A 20956-nucleotide genomic window follows, 5' to 3' on the forward strand; every position below is an offset into this window, starting at 1 on the left:
TCAGCTCACTGGGAAGACATGTCCAGTGTTATCTACCCCAAAATATCAGTTTACAGAATTACAGGAACAGTAGGAAGGCTTTAGCTGTAATCCCTACGCCTGGGCCTTAAGCTGCTGCTACTGAAAACAATTCCAGCTCTTCACCAAGAAGTGCCATGAAGAGGTGGAGTTGGCAAATGTTCACCTTCCCATAATGGATCATTTTGTACCTTCAACATCTCCAAGCCTAGAAAACCTTTGGAGCTAAAAACCCAAGGCTTTAGTTCTCGAGTTGCACCACACTGCTGTTTTCTGTTCTCTGGAAGCCTCAGTGGCTTCTCCACAGCCCACCCAGGCTCACACTGCTCTGACAATTCACCTCCTCTCACCTGAGGCTGGGATGCCACAACCACGCTGGGAGAGAAGAAAAAAGGACAAAAAACATTTAGGCACTCACATTTGTATGTGCTGTGCAATAGAAAACGCACAGAACCATATTCTAAGAGAAACATACTCTGATATCATGTGTGATTATCAATAATTCCTATTAACTTCTAGAGATATGTGTCTAGTACTTACACCACGGCTGCATCAGGTAAGCTTTATTTTGATTAAGGTAGAGAACAAGTTCCAAAAGCACAGGGCAGAAGCTTCTCCTCACTGACAGATGTGTTTCTACACACGCACAGATTTGCTCTTTACAAATACCACTACATTATACAGACAAAACCCTCTTAGCATACATTCATCAGTACATGTCCAAGAAGAACAAATCGATATGCCAAACCAGAATTTATAAAACACAGGCAACAAAGCACATTTTCTAAGGGCTCAGAAACTACAGAATACAATGGTACAATTTATAATGTTCTTCATCCTGATGCCAGAGTCGATTTTCTTTGGTGCAAAAATCTAGTGCACTGAAAATTCTGAAAGCATCCAATATTGTATGTGATGAAAATACACTACTTATGAAGGGTTTCTAAAGGACATGGTGAAGTCCTTGCACGTTTTTTGGCCTTCTTTTTAAGTAGATTCAGTAAGGTCATAATTTTCTTTTCACTTTCACCAACTCATAGAATTCTAGACTCAAAACTGCCTAAGGTGAAAGGACTGATCTAAGGGTTGCATTTAACAGGGAAGAAAAAAGAAGAAGAAAAAAGAAATCAATGTATTCCAGAGTATTTTTATTTTTCTGAAGAAAGCTTTCAATATGCCATGCCAAAGTCTGCAAAGTGGGTTAAGTTTTTATAGACAAGATGACATCTTAAATAACGTTTTCCACAATGTCCAGTTCTTTAGTAATAGGTGACTTCTAGGATTTACTTCAAAGTACAGTGGAAAGAATTTGCCCGTTTACAATCTAGAAGCAACCACAGAAATCATGTTACTGCCCTTTTTAAATAACCAGAAAGAAAAGATGCTCAGAAAAGCATTAAAATATGTTTAAATCAAGATAACGTAAAATGACAGTAACATTAAAACCGTTTGTTAGAATCTTTCCAGAAAAAGGGGGAGATTACTTCAAAAGATCCTTTAGAAGCAAGATGTCAACACAGTGTTTCAACACAACCATAACCCACATGCAGAGAACAGAGGTGATACCCATGAACCCAAAGTAGCAGCCAGTGCAAGTATCTTGTTTGCTCCAGTTCAGAAGACGTGTTTCATGTGCTTTATTCCATATGTTTTGAAGAAAACCATGATGATCAATGCCCAGAGTCCTAAAATAAATCCTCCAGGAGGATGCCAATCCTTTTGTTTTGGTTTCTGGAAAAAAAAAGAAAAAAACAAAAAGAAGAAAAAATTTGTACTTAGTATAATTAGTAATTTTAGTATTCACAATTAACAGTGCACTGTGTTTATCAAGTGCAAAAAGTGATCCTTAGAGTAGATCAAAATATCAATAAGCTGTATTTCTTCATGAAATAGAAGCATCTTTGTGAAGTGATGGGAAGCTAATGGGAGGCAAGTTGCCACTCAAGCAGGGAGGGTAAGTACCACAAAAAGGCCACTGGAACTGTGCCTGAGACACCACCTTGCCTGTGTGTATTGGTGTCATGGGACGTGTTCCAACTCATTTGTTTGGAAAGATTTTCTTTTATTTAGTCTTGTGTTAATACAAGAGAAGAATTCTGTAAGTATGAAAAACAGCATCTACAAGTGAAAGTGTGAAAGAGAAAAGGGTGTTGTTTCTCCCCTACCTGTTTTCTACAGCTGCTTTTGTACTCAGAATTATGTGAATAAACACGTATCTGACCACGTAACAGGTGAAGACTCATCATTACAGCAGTATCATAAAACAAAATAGGATTCTTTTCAATGTCAGTCACATTTCCCAGGGGCCTCATTGAGTCTAACTGCCTTTCCCTAATGTAGAAATATATTCTGCAATTCAAACTTCTGTGCCTCTAAAACAAATTTTTCATCTTCAGTAAAAAGTCATACACTGCAATGGAAGGCCTTTTCTGTCCCACACATAGCAGCTAGACAAGATAAAACTTGCCTATCTTCTTCCTCCCCTTATTAAACCAAAAATTCAGATACTCCGCAGTTAGAGAATAGAAAAATGGATTGTAGAAGATAAGAGCTGCCATGCGCCCCAAGATCTGTCTCTGGGGCTAAAAATAAGGTGACTATATGAATGCAAAATTTTAGTTAAGACTATCATGACAAAAATACCAAAATTATCGTATTTAGAAGTATAACTCAGTCCCTCAGGCCTGTGCCTGCTCTTGCCCTCAGCAGGTCTTTTTACAGATCTTGTAGGCAGACAGGGATGATTTACTATTATGATAATAAATACTGAAGCACTTGCTGAGATTTTTATTCCTGCCTCGCTGAAAGATTTGCACCATTTTGTCCTTGCGCAGAATGAGACACAAGGGGCACAGACCATTTGGGTTTTGCTGCATTTAAGTCAAATTTAAAATTCTCTTTCTGCCAAGTGAATAACTGAACCCAAAGATGTTGCTGTTTTAATTCCAGCATCAATCCACACAGAGAAGCTTGTTGTTTTCTGCTAAGTGTACCAGGGAGGCTGGTGAACTTTAATTTGAGAAGGAACATTTTGCAGTGTCTGTTCTTTCAAAACAGCTTTCCTATCAACACAAAAACAATGTTTGTTGATTGCTCAGCTCCCACTTTATAAACCACACATTCTTAGCTTCAGGATTTTTCTCTAAGTACTGTGCCTGCAATTAAAAAGTAGAACAAATAGTCACATCACCCGAGACACCCAAAGAACTTGGCGGTCTGAAATATTAATGATTTTACTCTGATACAGGAATCACAAAAGCAGCATTATAACTTACATCAACCACAACAAAACCAAAGACGTGAGCAGCGCAGGTTTCTCTGTATGCAAACCACCGAATTCCCTGAGCAGCGCTCGTCAGCTGCAGCGTGTGCTGCTGGTGATCTGCCACCTCGCTGATATTCACAACTGCACAGCTCCTCATAAACATTCCTGAAAATCAACTCTGCCTGTTCAAAAGGCTGCCAGCACACCTCGCTTCTGAGAGTAACAGCACATGACACTTCTCCACACAAAGGGACTTTCTTGTTTAAATCTTCCTAATTAACCCGTAACTTCGTATGCATATTGCAGCGCCTGTTCCATCAATCTCTTTGTACTATCAATCTTCCCCTTCTTGGATCTCAGCCAAGTATCTTACCACAAAGTGACACCTGACCCTTCAAGACAAATGACTTCAATTTGCAGCCAGTGACACTAAAAGCCTCTCTTTCCTATTTTGTATAGAACACGTAATTTAATTTCTTTAAAGAATTTATATGAATAAATATTTATAAGGTGATCTATGAGTATGGTTTTACGTTTTGTCATGTCTTGTACTGAAGTCTCCACGGAATTGTGCAAGGGAAGAGAGGCCAGTGCAGCAGTGGCTCCGCACAGGGAAATCAAGGATATAGATATAGTCAGTTTAAAGCCATGGGATGCAACGTTAAAATGTAAAGGATTAAAACCATGAAGGCATGACAAAAATTATATGAGGCTGTACAACAGCTACATACTCAGTAATCTTATAAATAAATTATCCTAAGAAGGATTTACAGACCCAGAAACGGAAATCTACACATAAAAGTTAAACCACAATAAAAGGGTAAAAATACGCAACTGTCGAATGTCTGTAAGTCAACATCTCTAACTGGTTAATTGAGCACAAAATCATACTGAAATAGGCCACTATTTTCCATGAGGACATCAAAACCTTATGAATATCTAAAATGGGATAACACAGATTCACATTTAAACCTATGAAGTACACCTGCAAGAGCTGAAATACCTAATTTCATTTAAATTAACTTGCTCATAGATTCCCGAGAGTGTTCACCACTAAATTAAAAATATAATTAGTTGTCAAACTAACAAGTTCATCTTTCTAGAATCCTAACAAATGCGACACAGAAAGCATCAATAACAAAACTCTGCCTAGGCGGGCTCGCCAGCTCAGCAGCAAGGAGTGCTGGAGTTCCTTTACAAAAAGCTGCTTTTGGCACCTGTGCACGGCCCCATCTGCACGGAGCCACTGCTCCCACGGCCTGTGCCAGTCACAGGGGCTGGCACGGCGCTTCCAGCTGCACCCGGCCAGCACAGAGCCACCAGCCCCTTCCCCCGGCAGCGCTGGGGCACCCACAGAGGGGCTCCAGCCAAGGGGATGGGATGGGATGGGGTGGGACGGGATGGGATGGGATGGGATGGGATGGGATGGGATGGGACGGGGTGGGATGGGATGGGGTGGGATGGGATGGGATGGGATGGGATGGGATGGGATGGGATGGGATGGGGTGGGGTGGGATGGGATGGGATGGCATGGCATGGCGTGGCGTGGCGTGGCGTGGGGTGGGGTGGGATGGGGTGGGATGGGATGGGATGGGATGGGATGGGATGGGATGGGATGGGATGGGATGGGATGGGATGGGATGGGATGGGGTGGGATGGGGTGGGGTGGGATGGGATGGGATGGGATGGGATGGGATGGGATGGGATGGGATGGGATGGGATGGGATGGGATGGGATGGGATGGGATGGGATGGGATGGGATGGGATGGGGTGGGGTGGGATGGGATGGGATGGGGTGGGATGGGATGGGATGGGGGTGGGATGGGATGGGAGGGGGTGGGGTGGGATGGGATGGGATGGGATGGGATGGGATGGGATGGGGTGGGGTGGGATGGGATGGGATGGGGTGGGATGGGATGGGGTGGGGTGGGATGGGATGGGATGGGATGGGATGGGATGGGATGGGATGGGATGGGATGGGATGGGATGGGATGGGATGGGATGGGATGGGATGGGATGGGATGGGATGGGATGGGGTGGGGTGGGATGGGATGGGATGGGATGGGATGGGATGGGATGGGATGGGATGGGATGGGATGGGATGGGATGGGATGGGATGGGATGGGATGGGATGGGATGGGAGGGATGGGATGGGATGGGATGGGATGGATGGGATGGGATGGGATGGGATGGGGTGGGGTGGGATGGGATGGGATGGGATGGGATGGGACGGGACGGGATGGGGTGGGATGGGATGGGATGGGATGGGACGGGACAGGACGGGGTGGGGTGGGATGGGATGGGATGGGATGGGATGGGATGGGATGGGATGGGATGGGGTGGGACGGGACGGGACGGGACGGGACGGGACGGGACGGGATGGGATGGGATGGGGTGGGATGGGATGGGGTGGGATGGCATGGCATGGCATGGCATGGGGTGGGGTGGGATGGGGTGGGGTGGGATGGGATGGGATGGGATGGGACGGGATGGGACGGGATGGGATACCCTCCCAGAAGCACACCAGTGCCTCACCCACGCTGCTGCAGAAGCTGCTGTGGCTGTTTTGTGTAGGCAAAAGGGGAAGAGTCACAGGGATTTCTCCTAATGAGGAAGACTATTATAGTAAGAAAGAATTCACTTCAATAGCAAATGAAAATCTTTTTTAGATCCACATACTGGAAAAAGGTTTAGAAAAGCCAGAATTTCTTTCTATGCTTGTACCAGTTCTGCGGCCACAAGCCTAGATAAACTATCTCTTTATATCAATTTTAGGATTTATCAGAAAGTATTAATGTAAGTCAAGTTTTTCACAGATTAAAAAAAAAAATTCAGTAGTTCTCGTATGACTATTGCCGAATTCAGAGTCTTATTTCAGCAAATTTCTGTGAGATTCAGGCAATTTTTACATGTCAGGCATTTTCTCACTTGCAAGAAAATGCTAAATGGACCAAAACCATGCCAAAAGTGGCACCGTATTTTGATCCACAATTTATTATCTATCACTATTAAGTTCCAAATCGATGTGAGAATGCATACTACAAACTGGTTGCACTACCTACAAATTACAGAAAACTTGTTCATATCTGGAACTGTTCTGGAGGAGCAGAGGCAACACTCTTTTCACTCAAGTTATTCTGAATTTCATTGTAGTACCCACCTAAGAACTGCTTCTGTAAGCGACATATTTAGGCATTGTGATTCACACCACAACACAATGCCATCACAAACAACCCTCTTTATTCCTACAGTAAGTGCAGCAACACACAGGTGAAATGCACATTCAGAATCCGTCATTAACAAACACATTTAGCAGTTTAAGGACGAGGCATTATGGAATTGCTGGAGATTCCAAATTAAAAAGACAGGTAGCTAAGCAACGGCAAGCTTCCTCCTGTGAACAGTTTTTTGCTGTACGCTCTCTAGTTCTGGTAGAATCATTATTCTGTGGAACTTAAAAACAGTTAACAGAGAGTTGCTCCAAGTACTGTAATTAAGAAGAGGATAAAGCAGTGTATTTTCAAACTGGATGGGTCTATAGGGACCAGAGTGGAAAGTATCCAAGACTTTCAATGAAGGTGTTTCATAAAACATGCAATACATGCTACTCCAATTAAAATGAGCTTCATGAAAAAAATAATTTTGAAAAGCTGAAGTGCTAATTAGAGGAAGAACGGTTTAATTTTAAAATGTTACATCACAACAGATATAAGATTTAATACATCACATATTAATATTTCACACGGACAACACTGTCTAAAACTTATCTGTAAGGATAAATGTGTTTTCCACGCTGGAGGACTGTCGGATTATAATATCCAACAGTCTTCCAACAGAGCTCTGTCTTAGTATTCTCAATAAGCACAAAAATATTGGTACAGTAAGGCTTTGGGTTAAAGTCACCATCCACATCTGAATAGTGGCAACACAGAAAGCTAAGAAGACAGGAATTAAGTAATTCCCCAATGTAACAGGAACACACAAGTTCTTCAATCTCCTCCAGTACCTTTTACCAAAGAGGGCTTTAAGAAAAGGTGCAAAAGCTCAGAAATGAATGCGCACATCATCCTTGTTGCAGGGGATGTTCTCCCCAACCTGAGGCAGATGGTGTGTGTTTGTACCAGGAGTGCAAAATACCCCTGTGCAACTGCACAAAAATAACACATCAGAAGCGCTGTGTGCCAGCGAGTCCATTAAAGTGGCAGCTATTGGATTTCAAATTAATCCCTGCTTAATTCTCATCGTAGTTTCAGCGCTGAGTGTCCTAGACCCAGTTCTGGCCTATTTATTGCAGCACACGTGGTATAAAACATCCGAGGGCTCTGGCAGACAGCAGCAGCTCCAGCCAGGAGAGAGGTTGTGCACATCCTCTGGGGGCTTCTCCACCTCCCCTAGTCCTGGGGGCCAGCAAGCACTCGCAGGAAGTGAAACACACTTGGCTGAGCAGTGCTTGCACTCACTGGGGTGAATTTCATGTATTTTGGGGGGTGAATTATCCAAATTTTCTTCTTCGTCGTTCTCCATTTAAATGAATGTTTCTTTTTCTTCCACTGCATACCAAAGGTTTTCTTTTTTGTTCCTCAAGGTACCAAATTTTATGTGAGGCTCTGTTGTAAAGACCAATATAGAAATCTGAAAAAAAATCCGTGTCTCAAAACCTTGAAATACAAGGTGAACCTCAAATCCAAAACTGGAACAATCCACCTGCTTCTCATCTCAGAAAACTCACCTCAAACTATAAGAAATTCCTTGGAAAAGCTAAATTCTACTACAGAAAGCACTGTGCCAAGAGCACACTATATTATCTCCTAGAGGCACTCCAACAAATCAGGTTTACTTGCAATTTAGAATTTCAAACTGGGTAATCCTTTCAATACTTACAACAAAGTTTTTTTTCAGAATGAATTTATATGTTTCACAAACAAATCACAGCATAAAGTATGTCCTCAAAGCTTTCAGTGGAACTCTGCACTTCTAATTTGTTGGGTAAGGTTTGGATTTTGGGGTCCTCACAGGGGGGTGGGGGAAATCAAATAACTCCAGACATCAAGTAATAGTTTAATCCTTTCTGTGCCCACAGCAAGATTAAAGTCATGAGAGAACTCCAGCATAACCGGTATCTGTTATTCTGCAAAACCATTTAAAGGACTTTTGTCTAATCTCCTGGTTTGTATTTATTAACCATAGTGCCATGATTACACATATCTCCAATATTAATAAAATAATGAAGAAAGTTCATTCATCAAGAAAAACTCACAAAGGGTACAGGAAAAAACAGCAGCTAGACTAAATTAACATCAATACCAGCAACTGCATTTTAATACTTACTTTGTATAATCATTGTAATAGGAACAATACTGTTATGATAGGTTTACTTTTTCATTTCCTTCTCAAATTCATAATCTATAAGGGCTTTTTTAAAATGAGTTTCTACTTATTGCTGCCTTCTTTCAGAGTTATCTCTTAGCATTTCACAGCACTGTAAAGTGCTTTTAGTGGTTTAACAATTATTTGCTAATCTCCCAACCTGTGATACAATACATAATACAGAACTTCTAATCCAAGGGAGCCATTCTAGCACCCGGGACCCAGGGCAGGTGAATTCCCAGACAAGCCAGTGCTCAGGTGAGTGATGCTCATCCAGCAAACACAACAGGGATTGCACCAGGGGGACTCCAAACGCAGGTGTGTGATTTGCTACAGCCAGAAGGAACACAGAGACCATTCCTACCTGTCCTCAACAGCCTGGCACGGGGCCGAGCTCTCACCTGCTCTGCTGACACTGACCTACATACTGGAATTCACAAATGCTTTAGAGATATGAGAGAAGTCAGGTTAGGTTGTATTTAGGAAAGAAAAGTGCAACTGCCTCTGTTTAAGGTATGCCAAGCAAATTGTTCTTTATATTTTAATCAAATTCATACCCATATAGGAACCATGATCATGATTTTCCACAAAAGGACACCTAAGTCGACAGCAAATATATGAATTACATTTGCAAACACAAAGGTTCATGCCAACTGAAGTACGCAAAAATACCAGATGAGCAGCTTAATTAAGTAGACTTGGTATTCAAAACTCAGTCACCGCTACTTAGAGAAGCATGCTCCTTTTAATATGTTTATATTTAATTAATTTCAACAAGAGGAGAATTATTAGCAAAAACAAGACTAAAGGCAAGAATTCAGTGCTCAGTGTCATGCCACTAATGGAAAGATAAACTCCTTGAGGTCCTTCCAATGAAAGGAGTCAGAAAATTACAAAAACACACGGTGGTGAGGCAGACCTCAGCAGAGAGAAACCTCTAAAAATCATCAGATATAAAAGCAACTCACTGCAACAGAAACTTTGGGTTAAGCAGACTGAGACAGCAGAGAACAAAGGAGGTGAAGGCTGCTAGAGGGACAAAGTATTTTGTATTCACAAAAATACGGTGCTGTAAATAGGGCCAAACTATTCTCAGAGCACGCACTGCTCACCTTACCCTGGGAAAAGATTATCTCAATCTTCTACCATGCAGGTCTTGCTCACACAAATGCAACATTGCACTGCCAGTGGGACCAGACAGAGCCAACCTCAGCTCTGCAGAGCCAAGCCCCCACACAGGGGCACATGCACATCCACCTGGTCCATCTGGGATCACGATCCCAATAGCAGCCTCACCCAGCCCAGCCTTTCTGAGGAGCACAGCACTCCTACTTCCTCCTAGGAAATCTGACTTGGATTTCCCTTAGCCTCTCTGAATCACAAGGTGAGTACATTCAAATGTTTTTAAATCATTTTTTCTAAGGAAGGTTTTATTCCTAATCTTATAAAATTAATTGTATGCTTAGAACTTTCATTATGAAGTGTAATTTTGATCATTCAAATTCAAGCAAAGGTTTTTTCTGTTTATATAGAGAAACCATGATGTTAATAAATTATTATGCTGTTTCTTTCAAAGTAGCAGTGATGGTTCCAATCACACTTTTTTTTCTGTACATCCTGTAAGTATCTATTCATTTACTGCCAGGTGACAGGCTGTATTAACAACAGATGTTAGACTGCATTAGTTCTTATACCCAGTATGCCACATTGAGTACAAAATCTAATCAAATACTTCAACAGCTGCATTTGAAATTCAAATAAGTATTCCTTATACACATAGTTTTTAATGTCCATTTCTCAAATCTCTACAGCTATAATTTAAAATGATCTCCGCTACCCTAAGCTCTGTGCTGAATTATATGCATGTGCAGTAAAGCTCCACATTTTCTAGCTCCAACTTGCACAACTTGAAGCAGCATTACACTGAAGAGGCAGGCATGCCAAAATGAATGGAGGGAGAAGCAGGGCTGAGGCAAAAGATGCCTTCACACTTATAAGAGCAAGATCAAGTATGGCTTTACTTTTACTGCAATACATTTTCATTTTCAGTGAGAAACCAGTGAGTAACAGCTGGTGACAGGCTGATTTGTTCCCCACCACCACCCAGCTTTTAAAGGTGATTCTGTATTCAGTAGTTTTGTACTCATAAGCCAAACAAGTGTTCTTACCTAAGTTTATGTTGTATGTACTCTCTTATGGGATCAAGAAAAGAGGAAAAGGAGAAAGACCTGCAGTGAAATATCAACCCAATACTTTTGGGTACCCTAGCTGCTATAGAAAACAAACCATAAAACATGAACACAGCAATCATACAGGCACTCATTTAGTGGCTGCATGTAATTACACCGACACAAAAAAGTCATTTCTGTTACACTCGCCATGTCAAAGGAGTCCCAGAGAGCAGATCCATTCCTGCACAGAGCTTTTGTAGGCATTAAGAAAGAATAGCAGATTTATGGTATCATAAATAATCACTGTTCCCATGTGACATTTGCATGACACAGGTCATCAGTCAAATACTATGTAGAATGAATGAATGTAGCTGAGGACACACCCTCCAAACACCCTCCCAGACCACCACATGGAACGTGCACAGAATCAACAGCTTCAAAGGGTCTTTAAAAGGATGAAAGAACATATGGTTTTATCTAGGGGCAAACCAGTTGCGCCTCTTTACACTAACCATAGGTTACTGCTCTATTGTCCTGCTGTCATTCAGTCTCCTCAGAGCACCACTCATCACCCATTTGTCAGCCATGTACTTGTAGAGGGGCTTCCATGTTCAGCACTCCCCAAAGGAACAAAATCACTGGCTAATTCTCAGGAACGCCCATCATTACAGAAGGAATCACTTGCACAAGGCTGAATCCCAACCTCATGCAAAAAATTTGCACAGGAAGGACGATGCAGGATGCTGTCTTGGCTGTCCAACAGTATGAACACAACGACTCCATTACCAGAGTCTTCATTCATTTACCCCTTCCATTCATTCTTCAAATGGAAATGATTTCATCAAATTTCAACCCTCTGAATTATTTAGGAAAACAATTCTAGACAGAGCACTAGAGAGCAGCCTGCCAATATCTCTGTCTGTGGCCATTCATCAGTGCTGTCAAGACCTCCTGAGTTACATTTCTGTGCTCCTCACAGCATGCTACTGAAGAGTAAACAAAACATAATTAACTTAACACAAAAAAATCACCAGTAACACCTAGGATTACATAGTTAAGTGGGATAAATGTGCAAATATATTTGGAGCTAACAGTGCCTTCCCCTCAGGAAAAGTGTTCAGAAAGGTATTCGCTGTCACAGCACTGCAAAATACATCAAGATTGATAACATTTTTATTTTTTCCTTATCAATGTGGGCTTATTGGTAACAGCTACTTTTTATGCTGCATAAGCTCAGAAGAAATACAGTGGACAGAAGGAAAAAAATCTAACAAAACTCCTAATGCTAATTTTACTACTCACTGGAGTAGTATTTAAATATACACTGTCCATCAGGGTAGCTTTCATGGGTAAACAATAAAAAAGTAATGATTAATAAGCACTGTACAAGGTTACGTGAGAAATGAAAATGTTACACAACACTGAACAGACACCAGAAAACGGAATTAAATCTTGCATCTTGGACAATGTACTATAAAATACTTCAGTAATCTGCTTTATACAGGAAGGTCCTGATCCTGCACATATTTAGCGACAGGTAACACAAACCGGGTCAAAAATTTAGTCTTACACTCAAATGACCCACAGGCTTATACACACACCAATATTGTGCAACATTAAGCAATAAAATAAGAATAAAGACTAAGAAACAAATTTCCTTTTGCCTAAAGATCTTACAGCATCCTCTCCTTTCCTCTACCAAACACACATCCAGGCTCACACTTGGCTCTCTTATTCCCGCCATTATTATTCCAGGGACACGGATACAACCCAGCAGAAAGCAGAGATCTCATTTAACAGCCACAGTGGCTGCTGACCCTCCTCTCCAGGCCTCATCTCACCAAAGCTGCACGACCAACACTGCACTGTCAGTCAGGTAATTCCCAAACACAGCTTCGGGGAGAGAAGGGCTGCGGAACAATCCGACCCCTCGAAGGTTCGTGTCAAGAGACACTGGAAGTGGGTTTTGGCAGAAGCCATTCAGCAGCACAGCAAAGTGCTGAAGCAGAATGTTCCCCACTCCTGCAATACAGCAGAGCTCTGTCCTTTCACCAGTTTCTACTGCGGACAAAGCAAGAAAAAAATCTCAACAAACTGGGTGTAATTTGGGGATGCCAAAGGCAGCATTTTCATAGCCCAAAACAGGCTTCTGCAAGAAAAATCAGCTGCAAGCCAGGAAAGGGATACGTAATGCCTTTCTCTGCATATAAAAACCAGTGTCTTACTAATGACCACTAAGGAGCATTGCTTACTTTACATTTGCCAGTAAATCTCATTCCAAATGCAAAGCCTGGTCCACCAAAGACTCCTCCTATGGAACAGCAAAACCGATCACCAAAATTAAAGTAACTCTGGAACAGTATTCCTGCTGTTAATACCATATTTAACAAAATAAAAAGACATTTAATTTACCATTAAAAGGATTTGATTAATCAGTCTTCTGTTACCTAGGGAGGTCCTAAAATTTATTCTAGGTCAATGATAACTTTTGAATTACTACACCATAGCAGTTTATTGGTTGTTCTGATATAGACAAGATTGATATATTTTTTTAATTTAAGAAAGATTTTTTAAAAAATGTAGCATTAACTCATCATTCCATATCTTCAGCTTTTACTATACATTAAAAGACAATGAATAAAGTAATTTCTTTTAAATGTAGACTTATAATGCTACTGTTCTTCTTCTTCTTCATCATCATCATAATAATAATAATAATAATAATAATGATAATAAACATGATAGTCTCTACAACCCCATAAAACCACTGCTAGGAATTATGGCTTCTCACTAAGGTTTTTTGTGGCTTAATTGTCCTCATGCAATATTGATATCTGGTACTTGGATGTAATTAAGAATAGGGGAACCATTCTTAGAGTACTATTCCAATCCATTAGGTAAATTTTCTCACTATGATATGAAAATTTTCATCTACTTAATTAGCACACCTACTTCTTCCATGCCTAAGTGCACCTAAGATGTGTTTTATGATGGCCCAAGGAAAGGAAAAAGAAACCACAACACATCAATTATGCCTCCACTCAGTTGTACAACTATTTTAAAATGTGTGAACAGTTAAGACAAAATTGAAAAATTACCATAATAGGCTTTTGACACTTCCCCGCTTAAGCAAAAATTAATTCTAACTCCCTGTTTTTATGCAAAGCCTTTATAATTTCTCTAATCTCGAGTTCCCACGAGAGAGAGCACAATTCTTTCAAGTACAAGTATGTGAGGCTTGGCATCTTCCCTTTTTAGTTATGCAGTTTATTTGATGGAAGTCTAAACCGCTAAGCCTCCCTTTGTGCTTAATATAAGCCATCCTCAGTGGAAATACAAGTTAATTTAAGTAAAATGAAGTTTTAGGAAGGATGCATTCTCTTGCACAAAAAGCCTCACTAAATCAAAGCTTTTTAAAATGCAGCATCTGTTTCCTGAATTGCTCTAGAACCTGTAATAAAAATAAAGAGAAGAAAAATTTTTAAAAGGTACTTTTACATATAAAACATCATATACATAAAACCAGACAAATGGAGCAGCTTACTTCTCATTTCACTGTGTTTTGCAGCCTCACCTTGTATTGTGCACGAAGACACTCTTGCACCACAATGAATTAGCACGTTTTAAGCATCATCTGTTTATTATTGGTGCCTATTATTAAAACCTGCTGCTTGTGCTTGTGCATCAGCTCGATTGTATTGCTGGGACACACTGTCACACACACTAAGCCGTGTGGACCACGTCCTAAACTCACAGACATTCCACAGCACTGCTTAGCCCTGGAACACACCTGAAGTATCTGCACAACACTTTGCTTCAGCAGCACAGGGTCTGTTCTGATGCCCACAAACCTATTAAGGTCACAGACAGCTTGTGCAGATTTTAGGCTATTCCCATGAGAGGCAGAGTATATTATTTGCATACCATTATGTACTGAAAAACCTATTCAGTTATCCCCACTGGAGAAAACTCACCTCACTGCCCTAAATAGCATTCACTTTTCCAATATTTGAAGGAACAGCAAGTAAATGGGATCCAGTGCAGACAATTCCAAAAAGATGCAGAATATCTAAGAATTTTGACTTATAATTAACAAATGTGAATGAATGCAGACCAGTCTATCACATAAAAATATCATGGAAGCAAGGAATGATGAAAAAAGTAAATTGTATGCTTATGAGAGGAGTAAAATGTTGAGAGTGAAAATGGCTGAAGAGATAATTTTTAGGAAAAAAGCTGACATTAGCCAAGCTTATTATGACCGCAAAGGAGAGCAAAGAGTCTCAAAGCACAGAACTCACTTAAAAATGGCCTCCCTACATCTGCAGTGACAGCCGCAGTTCTAATATCATCTGCCCCAAACAAAGTGAGAGAGCTATTGATACTTTACCTATAACAGAGGGCAACAGTTCACATGATGACAGTAACTGAGACCCACAGGACTCGCACATGTCAGTTCTTCAGTACCAGCTGCAATACTGTGAATCTTTGCTGTAATTACAAATATGTTCTAACATGCCCAAATTGTCCATATTCCCCCCATATTTACGATGTTTTGAATAAACATCTTCTAGATTCTGCTCAAACCCTTTTTCTACTTATCCTTCCTGCTGTCAATATAGCCACAAAGAAGGGAGAATATAAATAAATATCTGTGTGCTTTGTGCAGAAAATCAGAAGAGATTAACATAATGGTCCTTTACAGCCTTAGTCTGCAAATCAGAACCTCTCGCTGTTAACCTTGCTTTGCTTTTTACCAACCTGCTATGTGAAGTTTACTTCAAGCTATAAGCATTTTTGAACCTGTCTGTTTCTGTAAAGCTCTGAGCACAGATAAAGCACAATAGAAACAGTAACCATTGCCTTGAAATCATGTTTGTGAGCAGGTCATGAAGAAAAACAAAAGGGGATCATGGGACAATCAGTCTCATGCCAAAACAAAGACACAGAAACATCAATAGTGCACATAGAAAGGCTTGTGCACACAGGATCTTCAAACACATGGCTGCTTCAGCTCAAAAGAAGCAAATCAATTTTCTGAATATAAGGAATATAATAATTTTTTGAGTCCATGGCAATACCGTTACTACCGGCCCTTGAAATGCAGTTATTTGAAGTTCAGATGAGTAAACCCCAGAGATCTACAGCACTTTAAAAAGTCTGTCATGTTACAGTCATTTCATGAACATCTTCCTTCATTTTACATCTTAAATAGTGCTTATTAAAAAGAAACGGTTACAGGAAGTACCTCTTAAAGAAGCTGCAAATCCATTGCAGCACCTCTAACAATTATAGCTACTATAGAGCCAGGGTATCTTTTCATATATTTTTTAATAGAACATCTGACAATTCTAAATGCTGGTGGGTATGAAACTGATGTCTCATAATCCACAAAATGGATGAGGCTACAGTCACATATAAAGCCTCATATTAGCAGTATTCTCAAGGGCGAACTGAGCACTCCCATGATATGCACACAAGCCTCAAATTTATTTCCATTTAAACTTTCCACAGTAACAGCTATTTTTACTCTCATCTCCTCATGAGAAATATAAACAAAAACTTTCATGAATACAAGTACCCTTTACCAGTTTTAGCTGATACTACCTATCCTAGCTGGCTTTAGAAATTCTGTAGTCAAATACCCAGCCAGGATGAAAAATGCCCCCCCCCATTTTTTTTTTCCAAGCAGTACTTTTTACCACTGCTGTGCTTAATGAGCACAGGACTCTATCAGCACCGGTGAGAGTGGAGTGTGACCACTTGAGGGGCAGCCCCTTAAATTGCTCCAAGCTGTCTGTCAAAATCATCTCCCATCCTGTGCCAAGGAAGAATGGAGATAAAATGCCAGTCTGTACATGTCAGGATTTCACAGGCTGGGAAAGAGAAAAGAGACATGAATCTCAGAAAACTGACAGATCAGAGTTAAAACTTCTTTGTCCAAACTGCAGGAGCTGGACAGCCTAAACCAGACATTTTGAAAACACTGCATCAGTTGCATCCACACCTTCTACTTGCAATTCCCTGAAGAGGAGACTGGTTTTGAGGGAGAGCACAGCCTGGGGGTGATTGTCACCTTGCTGGGAGCCATTTCTGTGAAGAGGGAATAAAGTCACATTTCAAGATGTGCCAGCGGAGACTGAACTCTACTGATCCCAGAGCTCATAAAGTACACACACGTCAAACAGAACATTTTGATAACTGCTCAATTAACTGTTCTTAATAGTGTGTAAGAGGAAGAATAGGTCATTCTTTTACTAGTTTTAAAATATACTTTGGTATATCTCAAACATCTCTGGGATGCTGGAAGAGGTAAAATTTCCCCTTCTCGGCTTACAGAAAATGCCCAATGTGGTATTTCTAGTATGAAACGGTTAAAAACAAGAACTGCACAACTGACTGTTCAGGTTCCTCATGCAGGATACCTTTCAATGCATTTAGTTATTCAATCCATTGTATTCTGCTATAATTGGAAAAATCTAATACTACATTCAGTTCCCCTGTAATGCTTGGTCAGCACCAAAAAGCACTCATGGCTCTTTTCTGGCTCTGCTGAGCAGTGTTGTGTGCGACAAAGGAAGTGCTCCCCGTGCATTAACACTTTGGCACTCCAGTCCCACAGAAATGAAGTTCCCCATAATTGCTGCTAAATTTTTAAGATTTGGGGGGCAGCATTTGAAAGAAAAATAATTCTAAGATACTTATTTTTATTCTGTCTTAAAGAATAAGAAGAGACTCCATGTAATATTTCAACAACATAGAGATGAACCAGCAGAACTTCCCCTGTGGTCGAGAAACAGTAAAATAATGGTCCTGGATAGGCAGAGAGTGATCACCCACAAGAGTCCTTTAATGGGAAGATGGAAGAGAACAGACTGCTTTACTACATCTCTGCTTCTGAGAGGGAAGATCATGATCAGATGAAAAACATAACAAAACAGAAGCAGCTGTGTCTTGTCAGTAAAAACAAATGATCAGTAATTTATGCTAACTCCACATCATGGTATTCTGTGACTAGAAAACACTGATGAAAAAAACAACAGGAAAAAATTAAAATTACATTTTCTCTATTTTAAAAAAATACTTTATGCTGCACTCAGATATGCTGTATTTCAGGAATGTTACAAAATTTCATGTGGCTAATGAGCTATGTAATTTCTGAAGAAAAAAAGAAGAGACAACCTTACTGTTTGTGTCGACCTGGATTATATTTGAAGGTCATGAGTACCATTCCTGACTCTGCAGTAGTTCACTAGATAAAAAAAAAAAAAGCCTGAAAAATCTCTGGTTTAATGGTTTGCCAGTAAAAGATCCGTATCATCTATAACCAAGTCAAGATTGGGTTTGATGATTTCTTGCAATGAGTCAGAGAAACAGGGGACTGTGCCATTCTTAGCACATTACATGACTCATACAAACAGCAAGATTCTGCTACTCAACTTTTTAAATCAAACTTAGTATTAGAAGAAATCTTAGGGAGTGAATTTCAAAGCAATTCTATGCACCAAGTAGCACAAGGTGCTGGCAGGAATACCTCTGCTGCTCTATGGCATACTTGGTTTGGTTGGCAGAAGTGTGCAGTAATAACTCTTTCTCTTTTGGTCCTTTTGAGAATTGAGTTTTCTACTAGGTAGCATTCAATTTAAAGAAAGCTCAAAATATTTAAATAATGTCTAACTTATGCAGCAGTAAGAGAAATTAAGCACATATACTGTTTACAATTTAGGGAAAAAGCAAATTCTTATGTGGTAGATGACATCCAGTCATGATTCCTCTTGAGACCACTTCCATTACAGTTATAAAATGTAGCCAAATCACCTCCAGGTTTAACAATTCACAAACTTATGTTTAATGCAGAAAAGAAATGGAAAAACACATTAATTTCTAACTTCCATACATCCCAAGTGCCCTAGATGAAGAAAGGCTGGTTCAGCAGAAGGAGTATAGCACACCTGGGTTTAGCTCTGCACAGAATGCCTGAGCCCCCAAAACCACTTCAGGTGAGCTGGTGAGGAAGAGGATGTCTACATATTTCCATGACGTGCATCAGAAACAGCTTTTCTCACCTGTAGTCTGGAGCAGACAGATGTGAGCACTGGCAGGACAGGCAGCTGCTCTCCTGACCGACTCCCCAAAGTGGCCACAAGGTGAGGCCATGGTAAGGGGACGACACCGTCCTCAGCATAGGACCGCAGTGTAAAGGACTGCAGCGCAAAGCCTGACTAAGCAGGGGTCCCAGGGCGGGCGGACATGCCACAAGGCTTTTTGGTGATGCATTTTATTAAAATAAAACTGGACTCTGAAGTAAGTGTATTTTTAGTATTTGGTATGAAAAACTCAATTTTCAATCATCCTGAAACAAATCCATTTTTGACGAAGAAAAGAATCCCTGCCTGAGCAGACCCGTGTCTGTGCTAGCAGGTGCAGCAGAACGTGGACCTTTTGGTGAAAGGTTGCATTTTATCTCTGACATCATCCAGCTGAATACCATGAGTAGAGTTCTAAAAAGCAAGCTATGCTTCAAAGTTATTTTCAAACACAGATACATGAATGGATTTTCAAAGAATGTATAAATAGCTGCGTCTAAAACTTTACACATCAAACCTGAGACATCTAAGTATTACAAGTTGCTTTTGAACCTCTTAGCCTGTAAAGACACAGTAAAACGCAAGTATCACTTATCAAAGTACTTTAAAATTTTTAATAAATTAATATTCATACACAAAACCTACTATCTGCATCAAAAGTAAAACTAAAAACCTGGATTACTGTCATGCTATTAAACATCTTGCATTCTTAACCAAAGCTCTGAACACTAATGGCTTTATAACACATTTATAGGAACCAAGACCCCACCATCAGGACAGAAGCAGACTGGGAGTGAGGGGAACTCCTGAAATGTAGGAACCGCCAAAGGGCAGCTACAAGGCAATGGGCAAGGCACCGGTGTGATTCCTGAATTTTAAAGTTGTATTTTCCAGACTGTATCAGCATGTGATGGGTTACTTTTCCTATCGAACGTTTCACAAAGATTGTAAGCCACATAAAACCACTTTAATTTAATGTTTGTGAAAACATTTTAAGTCTGAGAGCTAAAATTGTTGTGTTATAGATAATAAAAAGATGCTTCAAAAAAAAAATCTATACAACACAGTGTGTTCTATTTTCTTAACACTGTTTCAACAATTTCTGGCAAATGCTACTAAAGAAAACCTCTGTCAATTAAATCAGCATGAAACCAGAATAACATCAACAAATGCAATAAACTAACAGCCCTCCATAACGTGAGAATGAGGCCCTGAGAATGAACAAAAAATTGATCTTCAAAGCTAAAGGATTTTATCTGGGGGAAGGGTGGGGTGGGTCATGGCTGCAAACCTGTTACAGAAGCACAGAAATGGTGGAAACAAAGGCCTTCCTGCAAGACTTGCTGCACAACTGCAACCCTGCAGTATCCTTCCATGGCCATCAGTCTGCACATCTGTAACTCTGGAGAGCCCCCTCCCATCATCTTTCATGAATTTCTGTTTCATTTCCCTGTGCAGGAAATTAGAGCAGACCGGGTGCAGCAGCTCCCTAACGCTCCCGAGGCTGAAGTGAGCCAAGCTCGCGGTGCTGCCACGACCCAACCCTGGAACAGAGACATTTCCTCTCTGGGCTGGCACAGCACCCCAGCGATCTCCTGAAATTACCCAAGGCACTTTACGCTGAGACTTCTCATGGAGAGGCAACAGAAAAACACAGGTTAAAACTTCTACAAACCAAACAAACTTGTATCTCCAAAAGGAAACTCAATCGAATTTAATTGGATATTACATGTAACATTCCCCCCCCATGAAAAAATACCTAAGGAACTCCTTATTTTTAAGTAAATCTGCAACTGTAAACCATGTCAGATTTCAAATAAATCGTGCAATTTCCACTACAGGCTGCAAGTCACTTTCCTGAAATACCATCCTGGTTTAACAGCATGTTCATTTATCTGCTTAATGGCTTAAAATGGACTAAAATAAGTATGCAAGTTGATTGTGGTCTGAATTTGCCGTTTCATTTTGTTTTCAATTATAACAACATCAGGAGATCTGCTGTTTATCTGCTGAAATGTGCCTTCCGTCAATAAAACATTCTTCCATCA

General features: G+C 40.5%; 1 protein-coding gene across 1 annotated transcript in view; it reads right to left on the minus strand.

Annotated features, from left to right (window-relative positions):
• Window positions 1–554: 554 nt before the first annotated feature.
• PIGK (phosphatidylinositol glycan anchor biosynthesis class K) overlaps window positions 555–20956 on the minus strand; it is a 66743-nt gene continuing 46341 nt past the window's right edge. The window contains exon 11 of the mRNA XM_040073181.1: window positions 555–1749. Coding sequence (XP_039929115.1) covers window positions 1633–1749 — 117 coding nt within the window. The 3' untranslated portion in view covers window positions 555–1632. The remainder of the gene's footprint in view (window positions 1750–20956) is intronic.

The sequence above is a fragment of the Hirundo rustica genome, chromosome 9 (genome assembly GCF_015227805.2).
Source record: "Hirundo rustica isolate bHirRus1 chromosome 9, bHirRus1.pri.v3, whole genome shotgun sequence".
Lineage (NCBI taxonomy): Eukaryota > Metazoa > Chordata > Aves > Passeriformes > Hirundinidae > Hirundo > Hirundo rustica.